At 43.0% G+C, this 20,247-nt stretch overlaps 4 protein-coding genes across 8 annotated transcripts in view; 2 read left to right on the plus strand and 2 right to left on the minus strand.

The window, feature by feature from the left end:
* LOC115595755 (NACHT, LRR and PYD domains-containing protein 14-like) overlaps positions 1 to 20,247 on the minus strand; it is a 965,684-nt gene that overhangs the window by 465,585 nt on the left and 479,852 nt on the right.
* On the minus strand, positions 1,705 to 14,105 carry LOC115595773 (CCR4-NOT transcription complex subunit 2). Of its 5 annotated transcripts, none has more exons than XM_030440588.1 (16): positions 13,981 to 14,105; positions 10,111 to 10,242; positions 9,395 to 9,467; positions 8,910 to 9,057; positions 7,925 to 8,158; positions 7,439 to 7,518; positions 7,226 to 7,351; positions 6,662 to 6,706; positions 6,327 to 6,457; positions 6,002 to 6,122; positions 5,754 to 5,910; positions 4,441 to 4,502; positions 4,171 to 4,220; positions 3,881 to 3,981; positions 3,477 to 3,621; positions 1,705 to 2,504 (listed from the first exon to the last, which is right to left on the minus strand). In XM_030440588.1, exons 2-16 carry the CDS (start codon positions 10,228 to 10,230, stop codon positions 2,418 to 2,420), a joined length of 1,680 nt encoding a protein of 559 aa, XP_030296448.1. In that variant the 5' UTR covers positions 10,231 to 10,242; positions 13,981 to 14,105; the 3' UTR covers positions 1,705 to 2,417. The 5 variants fall into 5 exon arrangements, with proteins under 5 accessions (XP_030296448.1, XP_030296446.1, XP_030296447.1 ...); XM_030440586.1 differs by having other exon boundaries at positions 6,002 to 6,155; XM_030440587.1 differs by lacking the exon at positions 13,981 to 14,105 and adding an exon at positions 13,402 to 13,536 and having other exon boundaries at positions 6,002 to 6,155.
* LOC115595815 (histone H3-like) lies at positions 16,116 to 16,599 on the plus strand. The gene is given in 2 exon segments (XM_030440662.1): positions 16,116 to 16,280; positions 16,282 to 16,599. Coding segments are annotated over 2 exon segments (411 nt in total). The 5' UTR covers positions 16,116 to 16,136; the 3' UTR covers positions 16,549 to 16,599.
* On the plus strand, positions 19,231 to 20,068 carry LOC115595817 (late histone H2A.L3). The gene has a single exon (XM_030440665.1). The coding sequence runs from the start codon at positions 19,328 to 19,330 to the stop codon at positions 19,706 to 19,708; it is 381 nt and encodes a 126-aa protein (XP_030296525.1). The 5' UTR covers positions 19,231 to 19,327; the 3' UTR covers positions 19,709 to 20,068.

Genomic DNA, 20,247 nt, shown 5'->3' on the forward strand with positions numbered 1-20,247 from the left:
CAAAGGTACACCTCGGCCACACAAATACGGATATTTTCTGCCTGTTCGAAAACATTAAAAGCGGCAGTAAAGTCTGCGACAACGATACGTAAAATACCAGAGAAAAACATCCTGAGCATGTTGGTGAGCGTATTGTCGTTACCCAGAAAAACATAAATATCGGAAGCCAAGTTATTTAACATCCAGCCGCGTTCAAAAGTCTGAGACCTCATTGTAAATCTCAAATATTGTCAAATATCCAGAAAGTTGATGAGCAGTAGATCACGACTGGACCAAAGGTTCTACGGGGGAAGAGCTCCGGCTCTAAAACACTTTACAGGAACTGGATCAGTTTAATCCAAAGCACGATCAGGCAGATCCAATCAGAAGATCAATACATCAAGTTTAGTCCACTGAGGAGGCTCGCGGCTGAATCTTTGCTGCTGTTTCACAGTGGGATCGGCACTTGATCAGAATACAAGAGCTGAAAACACTCGCCAATAAATCTGCAACAGTTCTGATAATCAACACCAGCAAACAAATGCACGACAGTTTTCTGCCGGCTGGTCTCAAGACTTGTAGCGTCGACGGTATTTCACTGTTCCTACAACAATGAGACCGCTTGGTTCAGTTTTTAAAATACTTTGTTCAGTCTAGAAAAACACTGTGGTTCACGTTAAAGTAATCTTATTACTCAAGTTTCTTTCTGATGAGGACGAGCTGTTTGGTTCAACGAGCGCGAGAGACTCAATCTGCCGGCAGAGAACCAAAACAATGAGCTAAAGGAGGCTAAAGGCTCAATCGCATCTGTTGATTCACAGTGGGATCGGCGTTATGATCGACACCTGAACATCACAGAGGACAAGAGCTGAAACCATTCTGAATGGTTGTCTCAGACTTTCAGGATCTGCTGAATCAACTTCACTCCATTAGCACGTCTGACACACGGCAGCACATGCTAACATGCTAACCAACGTAAACAAACTGCTGATCCAGCGCGGCTGCTTCAGTCGTGTGCTCGTTACACAAAATCAACGACGGTCAGGCGATTTAAATGTGAACAGAGAGACCTGGAAAGATCTTCATGTTACAAGATGTTTTAAAAAATCCTCTCAAATAACGAAAATATTCCATATTCATGTGGCCAAGACCTGAAGCTAATGAACACGTCGCTGTTTATCTGGTTTGTTTAATTTTCTTCAAAAACTGAAACGTCTTCATGCTAAGCTAACCGTCTCCTGGCTGTAGCTTCATGTTCCGCGTACAGACACCAACAGTGAAAATCAAACTCTCAGAGAGAAAACAAATGAATTAATTCCTCGAAATAGCCGAATTTTTCCTTAACGATCCTGAGAGAGGTCGCTCCGACAGTGACTGCTTTGACTTGTTGCCGGGCGGGAAATGAGCCACTGCTGATAAAAACTGAAAGAAAAGCAGAAGAACTTAATAAAAAAATAAAAAAAGGAATTGAATATTAAAAGAGAAGAAACAGGGAGCTCAGCTGGCAGAGAGAAGGGGTAAAAACCAGAAAACAAAAACAGAAAAATGGTGGAAACTGAGACAGTCGTGTCGGTGTGACGGGGATGTGCTGAGAGTTTTAACTTTCAGTCCGTTACTTTAAAGTCGACCGCTGATTAAAAACACCTCACACATCCCGCTCAGAGCTAAACTTCATCTCAAGCTTTAAAGTTAAACCCGCTCACATAACATCAACAAACCAAAAGATATTTTTTCTTCTTTTATTATGAAATAGTGCTACAATGTACATTGCATTTCCTCTCCTGACTCTCCACTGTCTGCTGATGTGTGTGTGTCTGTGTGTGTGTGTCTGTGTGTGTGTCTGTGTTCTGATTTGTAATGCTGAAAACCTGGTAAAAATAAAGGAGGTGATAAATATTTTCAGTTCCTGCCAAAGGTCGGAGGTGTGACACAGTTTGTGCACGGTGTGAAATAATTATCCATCCTGACGGGTGATTTTTATTCTGTGTTAAAATCTGGTTCTTCTTAAAAGCTTCTCTAGACAAAAATAGTCACTTCTTAAGACTGAATAGAAACATGAATCACTCGATCAGGTGGACAGTTATTTACAGTGCGTGTTGGTGTGTTGTGCCTGTGCTGTCTGGTGACATTAAGTCTGTGCTCCACATAACAGACCAACCAAACAAACTCATGGAGGAGGGGTGGCAAATAAAAGAAAACAAAAAGAACAAAACAAAAAAAAAAAGGAAATGAGGTAAAGAACAAAACAAAAAACCAGAAGAGTTAAAATCAAAGTCTATTCAGTGACGTGTTTGGGAGCCAGGACGTCCTCTCCCGTCCTGAGTCCTGATTGGCCAGATTCACTTTTGAGTGTGTGGAGGTGGGAGAGAAACCTAGAGGGATGACGACTGACGAGCCAGGAGGGCCAATGGCAGGCAGGCAGGAGGAGGTAGAGCCAATCAGAAGGCCTGCTGGGCAGGATTGTAGTTGAATGTGGAGGGAACGTGAGGTCGCTCTTCTAGTTTGTCATACTCCAGATGAAACTCCTGAAAACAGACGGACACAGTTGAATTCTGGGAAACAAATTCTGTGTTTACAGTTAAAAAACAAACACTTTTATTTACATTTTACCAAAAAAACAAAGGTGAAATATGTAAAAATAGGCAACCTGTCACATTCATAACCCGAAACAAACAGGCAGCGTATAAGTAGAGTAACCGCTAGCTGCTGCTAGCCATTAGCTTAGTTAGCTGTGCAGCTATCAGTCCAGACTGGGAGCTCGGGGACAGTCGACTGTGTTTACATCATCAACACACGGCAGGTTTAACAAACTTTGCTTCCATCTGAGCCGAGTCGCAGGGCTGCCGCTCTCCTCTGCCTCTGATTGGCCAACACTCGTTGGTCGGCCTCACACCATTGGTGGGTGGAAGTACACCCTGGTAGATGATTGGTTAAACCACATCATAACAAATCCATGTGGCCTCCTGCTTTAAGCCCGGCTGACTGCTGATTTCCCAGCTTGTTCTCCAATGTGAGAATTTGCTGCCTTTTCTTGTGTTGACATGAAAGTGAACTTAATCTTTTTAATGTTTGTTCTGTTACCTGGACGAGACATCTGAAGACGTCTCCTGACTGTGTTCCACTGCTTTAGTCTTTTTTTATTTAGTAAATTACTCAGCAGATTAGCTGATTATGAAATAACTTCTTAAGCTTCTGCTGGAATTATATTATGTTTCTTATCGACATCTCAGACTATCTGACAGTTGTGGATGAAATCAAGCAGGTAAATTCAGTCTCCAACCAAACGTGAGCGTCAGGTTTCAGCATCCAACACGAACTTTAGATGAACACTTTGAAATAACATCATGAAAAAAGGAAGTTAAATTGTGTGTAAGCAGGTGTGTGAATCCTGTGTGTGATTGGTTCTATATTAGAAACAGCTGTCTGTCTGTGTCTGTGTGTGTGTGTGTGTGTGTGTGTGTGTGTGTGTGTGTGTGTGTGTGTGTGTGTGTGTTTACCTTGGCCACCTTCCTCCAGTTGAGGCAGTCGAAGAAGTAGTAGGTCCCTCTCTCGTAGGCGTTGGTCTTCAGCGTGGGCTCCATCCCCGGGGCCCGGGTGATCCAAACCCGCTCCTCTTTATGGTACCTCCAGTCCCTGTTAAACCTGGATACACAGACACACACACACACACACAGATACACACAGACACACACACACACACACACACAGATACACACACACACAGGTTAATAACAGCTCATTAGTGACTGAGCAGCACTCAGTGTAACACGAGGAGCTGGTAGTCAGAGCGGACGGGACGATAAAAGATTTTCACCTGGATCAGTTTGTGAAGTAACAGCTGTGTGTGTGTGTGTGTGTGTGTGTGTGTGTGTGTGTGTGTGTGTGTGTGTGTGGTTCTCACAGTTCTACTGCAGCCAGGAGTTGTAGTAGGTCTCCTCCGTTCATATAGTAGAGATAAAACAGCAGATCTTCACCATACCGAGACAACTTGATAGCTGCTAACTGGAGACACACGAGGGAAACAGAACGACAGTTAAACATTTAAATCATTTGAGTTAAGACATCTGCCACATTATCAAAGTGAACTAATCAACTAAGACATCCAGACATGAAACCCAACTGATCTATTATCCAGTTCTTTCCCTCTAACGGGACATAAAGGATCCTTCTGCTGTTTTGTGACGTACGTACCTTGTCCCTTATGTGGATGTTGGTTAAATACTCTGAGGGGACGTGGAAGTCTGCAGGAAGAGGAAGTAAAGAGAGCTGAAAACACTGAAAAACCTTCTAAACTCTTCTTCCAACCAACAATTCCCACTTCTCTATGAGCACAGCAGACAGAGAGCAACACAATAAAACCACTGGGGTTGTTTTGTGTCCAACAGAAGTCTCAGAGTCTAATATTCCCTCCATAGATATCAAAATAAAGCTACAATAAACCAGGTGTTTGGTGTAACTCACCTATGTCCTGCGGTCGACACGGAGCCGACGCCCACGGAGACGCAAACTTAGGATAGAGATTCCTGAAGGAGACAGAAGAGACGACAAATCACTGAACTGTATCACTGAGCCTGGTGTCTCTGAACGAAAGTCAACGACTTCTGAGCCCTGCATCATGACATCATGATATAAAAGGGCCACCAAATGACGTGGCACGTGCCCTCAGACAGTACGTTTACATGCACAGCTTAGTCAGATTACAGCCATAGTTCGACTGTGCTACTCAATCAGGCAACTGCATGCCGGTGAGAAAATCTGATTATTGTCCGGAGCATGTCATACCCCGGTACACTAGGTGGCGCTGTACCCATTTCAACTAGTGGTAACAGAGACACCTCCGGCTGACCTCTTTATGTCACCAGCTGCCTCGGCATTCCAGAAAGATGGCGTACGAAGAGCGAGACGAAGCTACATCTTTGTACACTTCGTATATGGTGTACATGATAATTACACAAACTAGGTGCACTCTGGCGCTCTTTCTTGCACTGATTTGAGGAAAGACGTCGCCGTCCATCTACTTCCGGCTCACGGCCCCGGGGAAAAAATCTCGCGCCTGCGCAGAACGCAAAATCCGATCCGATCCGCTGGAATGTATACATGCAGGAGTAATGCGACTACCAATCGAATAATCTACGTGGTGTAATTCGACTATGAGAAATCAGATCCGGTCCGATTTTAGTCAGACTAAGGTGAATACATGCATCTTAAAGATCCGATCATAGTCAGACTAACCCAGTAATTCGGTTTTCTTGAGTTTCATGTAAACGCACTGAGAGTTACCGTAAAGTATCACATGTTGGTATCATCATGGGGGAGAGAATGAAATGAAGTTTGTTGTCGCTCAGTGTGCCATCGTCTCCGCTGTGTTTCTTTCTACTGAGCTGTTTAAAAATCTGCTTGCTGTGTCTATAAAGTTTTCCTCGGGCTCTCTGCGCCGCCGTCATGCTGCGTTATCACCACACGACTCGAATCTGTAGCCCATTCACATCGCCTTGGAGATATTCCTCTGATATCCTGCCTCACTACCTTTCATCTGCCACTGGAGGTAGTAACAGAGGCGAGACGTTGTCGGTGTTGGTCTGATGGTGTCACCCACCAAACAACAGTAACGTGGCGGCAGGTCGTGTCTTCAGCATCTTATATGTCATCCTGTCTGTCCGACTGACTGTCTCATCACAGGTGAGCCTTCGTTATGACTCGATTGTGGAAACTGTCTGAAAAGAGCTTCTGTGTGTGTGTGTGTGTGTGTGTGTGTGTGTGTGTGTGTGTCGTACTCGGGTGAGTTGAGGTTGAGGCCGAGCGTGGTGAGGTCCGAGCCCAGCGCCAGGTGGACCATGCCGGGGTCCGTCTCTGCCGCCCGGATGAACGTCAGCAAGCCGATCATCCCAAACTGGTCCGTTACCATGCCGACCGGGATGTTGGTCACTCGCCCTGGGAGACGGAGACAACGACAGTAAAATCTGTTCCACAGGTTTGTTATCACTTCTGTGAGGATGGATGGCGACGTGTGCGCCCGTCTCACCGTCAGGAAGCACCTGAATCCCTTTCTTCTGCTGGTTGTTGTTGCTCGGTGCCGAGCTCTTGTCGCCGGGGAACTTTGGACCATCTGAGTTAGAGGCGGGCTTTCCTGATGAGTTCAGATTCTGATTGGACAGAAACGGAGGGAAAAAGAAGTCCTAAGAGACGGGACGAGTCAGGACATCAGAGCACGGCGTGAGCAGGGACATGACACCATGATTAAAAACATAAATGACTGAAAAATTGGACAAAACAGAGCAAAACAAAAAACAAATAAAGAGGAGGAAACAGGACAGACAACAGAAAACACGAAAAAGCAGCAAGCTAACCGTTTTGCTGTCCTCGTTGGTGCTGGTGGGGTCTTTTGTTTGGTAGTTTGGCCCAGGGAGAGCTGGGAAATCTTCGTTATGGATGGAGAAGTCCTGCGACTGTTCACTGGACGGCTTGGTTACCATGCCAACTGGAAGAATGGAGGATAGAGGAGTTAGCGATGCGCAGCCACGGCAACAACAGAGATAAACTGCACTCACACCAGGATTCATCGGTGCTGTAACTAACAACTTCTTTTCATATCGACTGATCGTCCATTTAGTGTCTGTTTCAAATAATCAAATATTTGGTTCATCAATTATCAGAAAATGTTAAAAAAAAAAAAAATGCTCACTGAGAAGTTCAAACTTCTTGTTTTGTTCGACCGCCAGTCCAAGACCTAAAAATATTTATCACATAACAGAAATAAAAGCTGGAAAATCTTCACGTCTGAGAAGCTGGAAAAAGAGAATATGAACGCTTCTGAGGGCGTCAAGGTTCTGATTAGAAATCGAGAAGTGGATCGAAATAATCCGTTAATTTCAACAAACACTTGTATGCACAGAGACAAAGACGTGAGTGTGAAGGCATCGCCAACAGCCAGAGAGGTTCAGAGATCCGTTATCGATCTGTTTGAGAAGAGGGATCACTCTGGACAGATTAGAGAAGCTGAACTTTGTCACAAACTGAATTTCTACATTTTGCTGTTAATTGTTGAATCACTGAAGGCTGGTGTTTGTTTCTGCTGAATATGATGTGAACTTGTCTTAAAACTGTTGTTGTAAAATACTCATCTTTTAAAAGAAGAGTTTGAAACTGTGAATGAGTTTGTCAGGACATGAAAGTCCAAGTCTAATAACAGAAGTTGTGTTTTTAAATCAAATCAAAGCTAACGGTGAGCGGTGAGGTGGTGTCGTACCGTAGGGAGCCCGACCGGCCAGCGGGTTGAGCAGCGGGGTGGGATTTGAGCCTCCGTCCCTCCGACTCCTGTCTGCTAACGCTGGGAAATCTGACAGGTCCAACCCCGTCACATTCTCACTGCCGTCTGGATGGAGAACACACACAGAACACTTTATTAACAACAACAAAAACTCTGAACTACAACTAAAACACTGGGAGGTGTTTTCTGCACCTGTGCCGTTGAAGATGTTGTTGGAGAGGGAGTTGTTCATGTTGAAGCCTGGATTCCTGTTCACCCCGAACCCTGACATACTGACACACAAACACACACACACACACAGGATTACTCTCAGATACGAGCTTTTACAAACACGGAGATTTAACACGGATGAAGGATTTGTTGGTCACGGATAGAAAATGTTTGTAGATAATCAATATTCAGTTATAGAACAGGACGAGCGCCACTAAACAAGGTAGAAGTCGCCTTCCGTACGAAGCAGATCCTGTTTACAGTCGGTTGAATCAGATATTTGTTGTTGACTTTCAGACTCTTCAGTTATCTGACAGTCTCAGACAGTCGGAGGAAATAATGCAGATCATTCACTGCACTACAGCGGTGACGTTTTAGCTGACGCTGACGAGCTGCTTGTTTTTAAACACACACTTCAGTTTCAGCTTCTCGGGTGTGAACGAGCTGCAGAGTGCGGCGGAGCGTTACCTGTTGATGGTGAAAGGCTGCCGTGCTTGCTGCTGTTTGGGCATGCCGATGATGCTGGGTGACGACCGGCTGGGACTCCCCATACTGCTGCTCCTCCCTGCTCCGACACCGCCGGCACCTCCCCTCTCTCCTCCGACTCCCACTCCTCCTACCATCCCAGCCGACTGCCCCGTCGGACCGCCCACCTGCTGACTGTGGTTCATGACGCTCCGGCTGCTCATCGGCAAAATACCCCTGTAGAGAGGAAGAGGAGGCACAAAGACAGAAACACAACCGTGGGGTTAAAAGATGAGGAGGAGGAGGAGGAGGAGGAGGAGGAGGAGGAGGAGGAGCAGGAGGAGCAGGAGGAGGAGGAGGAGAAGGAGGAGGAGGAGGAGGAGGAGCAGGAGGAGCAGGAGGAGGAGGAGGAGCAGGAGAGGAGGAGGAGGAGCAGAGAGGAGGAGGGTGAGGCGAGGCAGGAGGAGCAGGAGGAAGAGTACAGCGTTCAGGAGGAGGAGGAACTGTTTTTTTACGGAGCACTCAATATTGTGTTCTTTATAGGATCAGGTTTATATCTTATCGAGCAGCATTCTTTGTAGAGAAGAAGAACGTTTTACATAGGGGGTCCCCACCTCCGGATCAAAGAAGTATTTCTGATTCCGTCGAACATTTTATGGAGGTTTTACACATTAAGAGAAAGTTTACAACTCTGGTGAGTTGATTAAGCCGTCCTGATCATCTATATACGGAAAAATATGCTGTTTCCCTTTTAAAGTATCTATCAGTATCACACAGCGATTATGAACAAGATGAAAAAGGTCTGATGTAGTGAAATGTTTTCACATGCGGTCTACATTTTAAAAAAATTAAAGCGGCGCCTAATTTTTGTCAACTACTGTTTCAAGATAGAAAACTGACGTTATTTAAAAACAGGAAGACGGTAAAATACATGTCAGTGTGTGTGTGTGTGTGTGTGTGTGTGTGTGTGTGTGTGTGTGTGCTGTACCTGCTCGGTGAGGGAGGCGTGTGCATTGTGCCAGTGTTGGCTGTACTGGCGTGACTGGGGAGCTGGTTGCCCGACTGGTTCAACCCACTTCGACTTAACTGCGGTGCCGTGCTGCTGTTCATACCCCGCATGGGAAACCCCAACGCACCTGCAGCCAGAGAGAGAGCGAGAACATGAAACCTCGACACAAAGTTCACACCATCTTATCTGATGTTCATCCGACCGACAGGATGAACTTTCTCTTTCACCACTGAAGCGGTTTGGAACCAGAAATGTGAAGCCTGTATTTATTCTAAAGATTTATGCACATTTAAATACTGTCAAAGACTAAAATTAAAGCACAACACAGTTTGATTGTGTATGAATCATTTGTGCAACATGTGGGATGTTTAACACGTCATGTCGACAACAAGTTGAGCTTTACATTGTAAATAAACAAACTCCTGAAACTGAAAGCAGACGCAGGTGAGACGGTGTGTTCTTACTCTGCGGGCCATATAAACTGGCTCCCAGCTGTGACAGCTGACCCGTCGAGGAAGCAGAGGAAGACGCCAGCATCTGGAGACAGAAGAAACACAGACACGTCCTTTAGTTCACCACCGCATCATCATCATCATCATAGTCATCATCAGCCAGAATCTCAGGATGTCATTCTTGTGAATTTTCAGTTCAACACGTCTTTGCCGATTTATTTATTTGTCCTTTGTTTGCTCGCTTTTCAAAAATAAATCATAGAGACTAAAAGAACGTTGAATGGACGTTGTGCAGCAGTTACTCTTTGACTTTTATCTTAAAATCGAACTCATTACTCAATTGATCATTCGACAAATGGCCAGAGCAGCTCCGTTAACGTTCCGGTGTGAGAAGTCATCACAAACATGTGGCCGGCTCACTGTTCGTCTCTCGAAGGCCTTTCAGTAAAAGAAGCGCTGCAGCAGCTGCTGATCTGAGGATGAACTTCAGGATAACTCTAGAGCGACGTGCTGTAACATGTCCGGATCCTGAACTACCCTCCAAGTTTAGTCCCGTTAACATCACACTCTTAATCAACATTAAAATCGATTGTAGACGATTGTTGGTAGACTCTGAATGGATTTTTGCAGCAGCAGTTACAGTGTGAGACTTAAATTAAAACATGTCATAACTACAGACTTAAAAAACTCATAAGAAGACCAGAAGAAGAACTTTGTGAACCACTTACGTCTTTGTCAGCGCGGTGTGGAGGGAACATGGACTGTTGGGTGTAGTAGAGGCTGGAGTCGTCCGCGTAGTCGCTCTCTACCCCTCCCTCCATAAACTTCTTCCGGTTAGCACCAAACATACCGCGTGTCACCTGAGAAACCAGACGCAGGAAACAGTCAGACTGACGGAGTGAAACTGCAGTCAGGTGAACCTGCTGCTTCCTGTCACACCTGCACCGCTTCACCAAACTGAGATTAACAACAGCGTCTGGAAATCACGTTAGAATGGAAATGTACTGCACACATCCTCTCTGCAGCAAAACAGACTCTCACAGAAATATTTGAAGATGAATGTTGAACAAAGGCAGCACAGTTAAATGAAATATACTCAAATTCAATATCTAAATCACAGATTATGATAAAGTCCTGTAGAGCGTCAGAGAAGTCCTGGAGTAAAGATCTTGTTCTCCACATGTAAGAAATTACATTATGGACTCCAACAAATGTCACATCATCAGGATTTTAATTGTATTTCTTGGTAAAAATGATAAAAAATGATAATCCCACTAATTGTGAATCATGTCATAATTGTAATATGATTTTATTGGTACCACACGAGGCCGTGATTTCTCTGTGAACATGTTCGGACTCAAACAAAACTTTACGACAGCGGACACGACAACTTCAAAGACGATATAATAGATACTCAGCCATTAATCATCTTCCTGAATCTAATTAAACCAACACATTTGATAAAGTCTCTTTTTTGTTTTGGGTGTTTTTGTGTCAGTTGGACAAAACATCTACTGAGGATGTTCACGTGTCTTTGGGAAACTATGAGGAACAATTTTCATTATATTCTGTAGTTTTTAGAATAAAATATTAAATCAAAAATCTAAATTTGAGCCTGACTGATAAACACCCCTGACATATATCGAGTAGTGTATAGTTATCAGCGTATATGTCGCCCCGTATGCACCGATATGATTCAGATTATAAGGCGGGAAAGAAGCTTTGGGTCATTTATAATTAATACATTCCCAGGAGGGCAACTGTTAAAGTGCTCTGGTGTCATTTAAGACATTTTAGTTAATTGTTAAACTGAGTGAGGCACATAAAAAACAGCCGAATACTGGATCATTTCTATTATCTGTTAACAGCAGATAATGAATTAAAGCTGATGAATAGAGCCGATAACAAAAAGCCAAACTGCTCTGGTAGAGTTAACAAGTGCAGCATCCACACAGCGTGTTTACAGGAGCAACTCTTCACTGACTGATTTTAATCTCTTTGTGTTCATGAGAGAATAAACTGAATCAACAAACTGACCTTAAAGAACAACACAGTTTATACTGCTTCACTGTGTTTACATGTGGCGGACCCTGCCACCTCTCGAGCTTCAGAACACCTTATTCTCCTCTGAGAGCAGTTTGTTTGTTCACTCATGGAAAAAACACGTATTTCTGAGTTCATATTGTAAATATTAAAATTCTGGGTTTTAATTTCTTCTACAAAACTACATAGTGTCCCTTTAAAAGTTGTTTTTCCAGCAGCCAATGAACGAAGAGAAGACGTAGAACTGCTGCACCTGAGTAGAGCCACGCAACGTAGACAAGAGCCACGATTCTACTTTCTGCACATGGTGCACAAAAGCTCACAACACAATAAATCTTATTAGAGCTATAAATATCAAATCATCCATCTTTAACTTTCTTACCCTCAGGTTCACATAAACTACAGGTTAAGGACTTATTTAAAAAATATCTGTATGTGAAATTATCCGTTATCTAATCGGTGTCGTCTGAGATAAACATATCACTAACACGTAACACAGAATAATCGCAGCACGCCGTCACAGCCCTGATGTCAAACTGCTGCACCTGAACAGAACCTCGCTGTGTGGACCCGACCGCCTCAGGACACCTGAACCTGCCTCACCCTCACCTGTGAATATTAGAAACTTATCTTTAAATACAAAAATGTGCAATTTAGCTCTTCACTTAACAGATTTAGTTTGAGCTGAAAACAATCCATATCTTGCATCCAGTTTATCTTCTTTTGGGGCAGTGGAGAGCACAGAGATCATTTCTGATGTTTGTTTTGTTTGAGCCTGGAATATTTTGTAGCTGTATGATTTTATTTCTCTTTTTGATTTATGTATTTTCAGTCCAGTCGACGCTTCAAATTTGGGAGCAATTTGTTGGCGTGAAACCCAAACTGATCGGTAACTGCTGGATGCGTCAACGTTGTTCCTGTTCAGTGTTGTTTTAACATCAAATCCAAAGATGCACTTCATGGTTTACACAACAGATCAGCACTGACTTAATATTTAACAAACAAGCCGAATATCAGAGTTTGATTCATAATCAAACCTGATTTCTTTTGAGTTTAGAGAAGTTAAATTTAGTCTCACTTTCATTCTGATCATTATTTACCCCTGATCTTCCTCTTTGTCAGTGTTTTGGTTCATTTTTACAAACACCAGTGCGATTTGCATTTTGTGCAACAATGTAATTCGCAAGTGCAACAAAGGAAGGAGCTTATTTTTGCAATTATTTGTAAAATAACCTGCTTCTGTTACATGCATTGGTCACAAGTTTGAATGATCATTACAAAAACATGTGTTTATATTATCTAATATCTCAATATCAGAACTTTTTACTTGCTTAAATCTTCATCTGTCCCAAAGATCAAGTCAAAGAAGGTACCAGACTGATCAATAATGAAAGTTATCGTTAAAACAAGTCCTAATTAATATGTCAGGGGTGACCCAAGACTTTATTTGTGTGCACATCTTCACAAAGAATCGTTGAAAAGTTGAGATTGTTCAATTCAAATCTGTGACATGTGAAGACACAACTGGTCACATTGTGCATTATAAGCAACATATCTCAGCATCATGAAGGACCGATCGACTTAAATCAGGTTTAAACCCTGAAATAAACCTGCCTGCATGAGGTGGTGTGATCACAAAGCTCCACAGCAGAGTTTTAACTGTGATCTCTCCGGATTACTTTTGTTTACTATGATGTGTTAGCCAGTGAACAACGGCTAATTGAGCTCTTGCACACCTAAAACAGTGTACAGCTGTATAATTCTGTATTATTACTTGCATTTAGTGCGATTTCTGGTCAGAAAGCCACTCAGACCTGGTTGTACCGAACAAGTTGCTTGCAAACTTGACTTTTCATGTTTAAAGGCATCGTTAACCGTGCAGCAGTGTCGCAAAGGGCTAGCTAATGTTAGCCGTGTGAGCTAATGCTAGCTCCGATAATCTTACTAACTAACCGTAATTAAACAATTAACGCTACCTGCCGGTGTCCTGACAGCACAAACGCTCCGGTTTATCCTGGTTAGGGTTCAACGTGTGAGGGGATTAAAATAATAACTAATAGCTGGCATTACTTTGTTAGCTGTAAAATGTGCCAGGAGCTAATGCTAGCAGGCTAGCGCACTCAGCGAGCAGCTTGTTCCATAGGAATGCATGGGGATGTTAGCGTGAGAGCTAACGCTCACTGCCAAGCGAGCTATTCAGCTAACAGCATCGTCTGCACGCCACGATGGGGACAGTTGTAAGCAGTTAATACACGATCTGGCGAGGCGAAAACGCCGGTTTAACTACAGGTATGCAGGCAGGGCCCCGGGCAGGTGAACCGGGGGCCAGGTGTGTTTTTGTTCGGGTTTGGGCCTGCTGCGCCTCCGTCGGTTAGTTCCCCAAAACAACAACAAAAAGCAGCGAAGCCGGACTGCTGGGTTTAAAGTCCTATCTCCCGCTTCCCTTCACCGCCCGGTTCGGTTGTAGCCACGGCACGAGTGGAGTTTAATTTAAATGAGGTTGTAACGAGTCTCTGCTGAGAAAAGACTTTAAACGAATAAAAGAAGGAGCTTACCGCATCAATCTTTATTCCCCGCTACAATCCAAGATGGCCGTCATCTCTTCGCCAACCAGCGAGGATGCTGGGATGCCTTTCGCCTCTGACCCCGGAGCCTCCATCACTCTGCTGCACGGTGCCGAGTACCACCACACAGCACTGTCCTTTAATATGTATATATGTTTATATTGTATTATATTATATTCTACTCTATTCTCCTGTAGAACATCTGAAGGTTCATCACTCTGTTATCTTCTTTAAACAATATACAGGTGATGTTTGTTTGTCAGGCAAGTTACCTTCAAAATTCAACATCTGATATTCTACTTATAACCTTAATTTTAAAGTAAAATGTCACGTTACAATATTACAGTCTGTGTATATATGTAAAGTACTCTATTACTTATTACAATGCTTTTTAGTTACTTCCTATAAAATGCCCCCAAGAACCTCTATAGATCAAATAGATAGATGTCTTTAAATAAGGGCATTTTAATTGTAGTCTCAGTCATATGAAACACAACAGACCTTTACATTCTATCATGTCGCCTATAATTAAATGATAATTTTTTCTTTTTATTTTCAGTCACACAGAGAATATTAATATGGTCGTGTTGGTGTGGATGGCTTCTTACAAAACAACAATAAACGCTTCACTTCGATCTGTAAAGTAGATTGTAACGTGTAACATGACCTAACTGTATTAATACATTACTGAAATATTATTAGTAACATGTTATATTACTCTGTTAGAGAGATATTACTATAATGTGTTACTTTTGTAAAGCACTTCTCCAACACCGGTTGTCGTCCTGAAACCCAGAAATCAGTGAGATCTGCAGATCCACTTTCCTTCGTCTCAAGCTCATGTTGAATTTCTTAAACAATTTGTTTGTGGTTTTAAAACAAACAACTCTCGTCTTTTCCTTTGCTGGGATTTCACCATTAGCCCAAAACATTTGTGACTCATTTTAAGAAATGTGAACAATTACGAGCATTTTACAGCTGTTTCATGTGGAGGTTACTTGGGAAACAATTACAGGTGATACTTCAGATTCTCGGTGCAACTAAGTAAAAATAATATAACCCACAAAACTGAACAGCTGTGAGGTGGAGAAAGTGTCCAGTGGAATGTGTAGACCTACTGTAGTAGCTCAGAACTATGTGCAGGTGTTTGTGAAGATGAATAAAATAAAAGGTAGCCTACTTTAATGATAAATAAAACATATGGCGCCAATAAAAGTGAAACACAAAAACAAAAACCAAGCTGGTTTCTGTTTAATTTTGACTGAAGTCAGGATTGTTTTTGTTTTTCTTAACCACGTACATAATTCAATACATACTCTGGAGCAGATAATATTCTGTGTGTAACAGTGTGAATAAAAATAATAAATCCTTCCTTCCACTTCCAGGTTCTACATTATTGTCCTCTGGTTCACCTGCAAGTACACAATGTTTAAATCCTGTACCATTGTTGCTTTGTCATGTCTGATTAAATCCACCAGATGTCGCTATTTAATCCTGAAGTTGATTTATTTCTGCTTCAAAACAGTTTATAGAGGTTCAGTGCAAATATTCCTCATATTTCACTCATCACACCGGAGATATTTTGTATTTGTCACCATAACTTCTGCTATTGAAAATGTTTTTGCTGGTTTTTGTCTTGTGTGAAATAAAGTTAGTGGCCTCCTTCCTACTTCTTTTAATGTAAAGCACTTTGGGTTGCATTTTTACATGTATGAAAGATGCTATATAAATAAAGTTGATTTGATTTGATTTGATTTATAGTAATCCTATCATAATAATATTAATAATAATGCAACAGAAAATACTGAATAAAATTATGTACAGCAGAGATACAGTGTGTGTGTGTGTGTGTGTGTGTGTAAATAAATGAATCGATCTCACTTTGAGTGTTAAGTGTCATGAAGAAATAAAATGATATGTAAGTGGGACGTTTTGTTTTTACAGGAAGTAAAGATTAAAATAACGTTTGGGGGCGTGGTTTATTTTGAATTTTCTTTTCTCCAATAGTTGGTGACCTACAGCGCGCGCTCATCGCTGTGTGGACCAATCAGCGCTGTCATCGCTCCGGCAGCTCCTTTATAACGCCGCTGTTCGCAGGCTGCTCTCAGTATTTCTGTCCTGTGAACGCAGAGAGAAAAGAAACTACGATGGCAAGAACCAAGCAGACAGCTCGTAAATCCACCGGAGGTAAAGCTCCCAGGAAGCAGCTGGCCACCAAGGCCGCCCGGAAGAGCGCCCCGGCCACCGGCGGAGTGAAGAAGCCCCACAGGTACCGGCCCGGTACCGTGGCCTCTGAGAGAGATCCGTCGCTACCAGAAGTCCACCGAGCTGCTCATCCGCAAGCTGCCCTTCCAGCGCCTGGTCCGAGAGATCGCCCAGGACTTCAAGACCGACCTGCGCTTCCAGAGCTCCGCCGTCATGGCGCTGCAGGAGTCCAGCGAGGCTTACCTGGTCGGCCTGTTCGAGGACACCAACCTGTGCGCCATCCACGCCAAGAGGGTCACCATCATGCCCAAAGACATCCAGCTGGCCCGCCGCATCCGCGGAGAGCGCGCTTAGACTGACCCCAGATCTGTTTAACAACACAACGGCTCTTTTTAGAGCCACTCACCCGATCTGAGAGCAGCAAGTCCTCATTAACGCTGTGACACACAATCATAGTGTAACACAACACAACAACACAGGGTAATCATGGTGTAACACAACAACACAGGGTAATCATGGTGTAACACAACAACACAGGGTAATCATGGTGTAACACAACAACACAGGGTAATCATGGTGTAACACAACAACACAGGGTAATCATGGTGTAACACAACAACACAGGGTAATCATAGTGTAACACAACACAACACAGGGTCAATATCAGAGTTCCATTCAAAATCAAACCTGATTTCTTTTGAGTTTAGATAATTTAGATTTAGTCTCACTTTCTTTCTGATCATTATTTACCCCTGATCTTCCTCTCTGTCAGTGTTCTGGTTCATTTTTACAAACACCAGTGTGGTTTGCATTTTGTGCAACAATGTAATTTGCAAGTGCAGCAAAGGAAGGAGCTTATTTTTGCAATTATTTGTAAAGTATCCTGCTTTGTTACATGCATTGGTCACAAGTTTGATCATTACAAAAACATGTTTATATTATCTAATGTCAGAAGTTTTTACTTGCTTAAATCTTCATCTGTCCCTAAGATCAAGTCAAAGAAGGTACCAGACTGATCAATAATGAAAGTAATCGTTAAAACAAGTCCTAATTAATATGTCAGGGGTGACCCAAGACTTTCTTTGTGTGCACATCTTCACAAAGAATCGTTGAAAAGCTGAGATTGTTCAATTCAAATAGTGTAACACAACACACAGGGTCACAATCATAGTGTAACAACAATCAGCACACTGAAAACACTCGACACATGTAAACAAACGGCTTTAAGAGTCGTTATTTGTTTGCATTGTGTGTACAAAGAAACATTATTCGATCACAGTGTCTACACTATAGTCTGTTTACACATTAAGTTTCTCTACACTATAACACTAAACAAACTTAAACTGCTTTTACTCGTCGAACTATACAGGAATTTACAGAAGCTGCCATATTTCTCAACATTGCAACAGTAACCTCCTTTAATACTATAAATTAATAAAAAAAGTGCACTTGTAAATGTATGTGTGTGTTTGTGTACACTGAAGACACTCAGTACATGTACACACCATGTTGTGGCGTCATGGACGGTTGTTATGAGCCCAGGCTGCTTCTGTTGTGGAGGAAGTTCACATGTAAATATTAAAGGTTGAATATGTAATATGCTTATTTAAAAGCTATATTTTTTCAAAAATAATACATCAACGGGGCGTTTAGAGGGGCGCAGATTAAAAGTAATGCGTTTCCTTGAAAAATTATATTTTGTCTGAAATAAATAATTCAAGAAATTTTGACGGGTTCGACAATGACTTCCTGTTTACATCGTACCAGCCAAATAGCGGCCTGGCATTGCGGGTTGCCAATTTTGCAACCTCAGCAAAGCTCGGCAAAGCTCGGCACAGCTCGGCTGACACTGGGTAAAATGGCGGAGTCTGCAAGCTCTTCAGAGCCCCAGCGAACGGTGCGATATCTGTCCCAGCAGCTGAGTGACCGGAGAAGAGCAAAAACCAGAGTAAATATCGGTGAAGCATACGCTCGATGGACTCAGGTAAAGGATTTCCACGGCATCAAAACACACGCGGAAATGACGAACTTTCTGCTGGATCGGTAAGCTAACTCGCTTGCTAACTTAGCTAACGTTACCTGCCGGTCAAACTCCTCTGCTATACTTATTTTCATTATATTGCGTTGATCCTAGATATGAGAATACTGATCGTGACCCATCGACCTCCACACCCAGTAAACGGAGGAAACGGAGGCGGCTCAATCCTCCTGCCCTGTCCAAACCTGGCAACCCGACAGCTGGAATTACTTTTTTGTTGTCGTGACTACGATCTTGAGACACTAGATGGCAGCATTCAGCTCATATTCCATATTCCATATTCCACCTTTAACATCAATTTATCTGATGTTATTTGATGGATACAAAATATGTTAAGGATCATATTGACATGAGCCTCTTCTGGTGGACACTATGGGACCTTAATTAGTTAAAGACAGTTATTTATCTAGATAATTCCTCTTGAATGATCCATGTCTTGTCTGTCTACTTGTTTGTGATAATTTCATTTTCTCTTATTGCTAAAAATGACTTTGACACGATGTTATTGATGTAAATGAGATATAAGTCTGTGTTGGACTGATGATAAACACATCATGAGACGTACATTTCTATAACTTTTAACTTGTGCACATTCCGGTACAGCTCCTCCATCTTTATTTATCTTTATCTCATCTCATCTTACACTTTATGTCACTGTTTGGTTATATCATATAGTCACTGTTTGTTTATTGTTTATTGTCTTAAATGTAGGCACCGTCCCAACAAAGACAAATTCCTCTTTGGTGTAAATTTCTCCGTGCCAATAAATCTGTTTCTGATTCTGATGAGCGTTGATTTAAGGTCTCGTTTATTCAGTGAGGAGTGTCTGTGATCAAACCGGTAAAAGTTCTGAATTCCTTTGAAATCAATTGCAAACAAACTTTACTTTGCCTTTATTTTGAAAATCCGCTGTAGCGCGAAACGGAAGCCTCGTCGTTCATACAGGAAAGCGCCCCCCAGCTCTGTTCTGATTGGTCGGTCACCGTTAGGCTCGTTGTATCCAATGAACGAGCAGTTGGCTGATATATAAACCAGGTGTCGCCGGTCGGTCGCTACTTCTTCTGTGGAGGAAACATTAAGGAGAAACATTGTATCATGTCTGGAAGAGGAAAGGGCGCCGGTAAGGTTCGATCCAAGGCCAAGAGCCGCTCGTCCCGGGCCGGACTCCAGTTTCCGGTGGGCCGCGTCCACAGGCTGCTCAGGAAGGGTAACTACGCTCAGCGTGTCGGTGCCGGAGCTCCGGTGTACCTGGCGGCGGTGCTGGAGTACCTGACCGCTGAGATCCTGGAGTTGGCCGGAAACGCCGCCCGAGACAACAAGAAGACCCGCATCATCCCCCGCCACCTGCAGCTGGCCGTCCGCAACGACGAGGAGCTCAACAAGCTGCTCGGCGGAGTCACCATCGCTCAGGGCGGCGTGCTGCCCAACATCCAGGCCGTCCTGCTGCCCAAGAAGACCGAGAAGGCCAAGAAGTGAACACCCGGAACCGAACCCAACACAAACAAACGGCTCTTTTAAGAGCCAAGCACTCCTCTGAAGAGCCGTTATCCACCTTATTTCTCAACATTGCAACAATAACCTCAGTACTAAATGTTTTAATTAAACTTGCAACTAGTGTCTGCAGCTCTAATGCCTGTCTTACACCAGACTTGAATGTTATAATGTTGCTATTTCCATGTGTAATTTAAAAGAAAAGGATCATAGATTTTGGGGAAAAAAGGGGCAAAGAAATGTTGACTGACTTCCATCTTGACGCTGAAGCCCCGCCCCCTTCCGGTCTGCTCATTGTGACCCTATTTTATTAAACCATGTCTGTCAGTGAACAGAGACAGATAATGTATTGATCCCGTTTCGTCATGAATCACACATGATGTCTGTTGGGCTTCTCTTTTATAAAGACGTCACAGCCGACAGTCTGATCTGATGGTCAGACAGGCAAACAATCATATTATTGTTGTTTTACTCTGGGTTAAATGTTCAGGTAATTATTCTGTTAGGATTATTAATGATAAATT

This window comes from Sparus aurata, chromosome 14, assembly GCF_900880675.1.
Source record: "Sparus aurata chromosome 14, fSpaAur1.1, whole genome shotgun sequence".
Taxonomy (NCBI): Eukaryota; Metazoa; Chordata; class Actinopteri; order Spariformes; family Sparidae; genus Sparus; species Sparus aurata.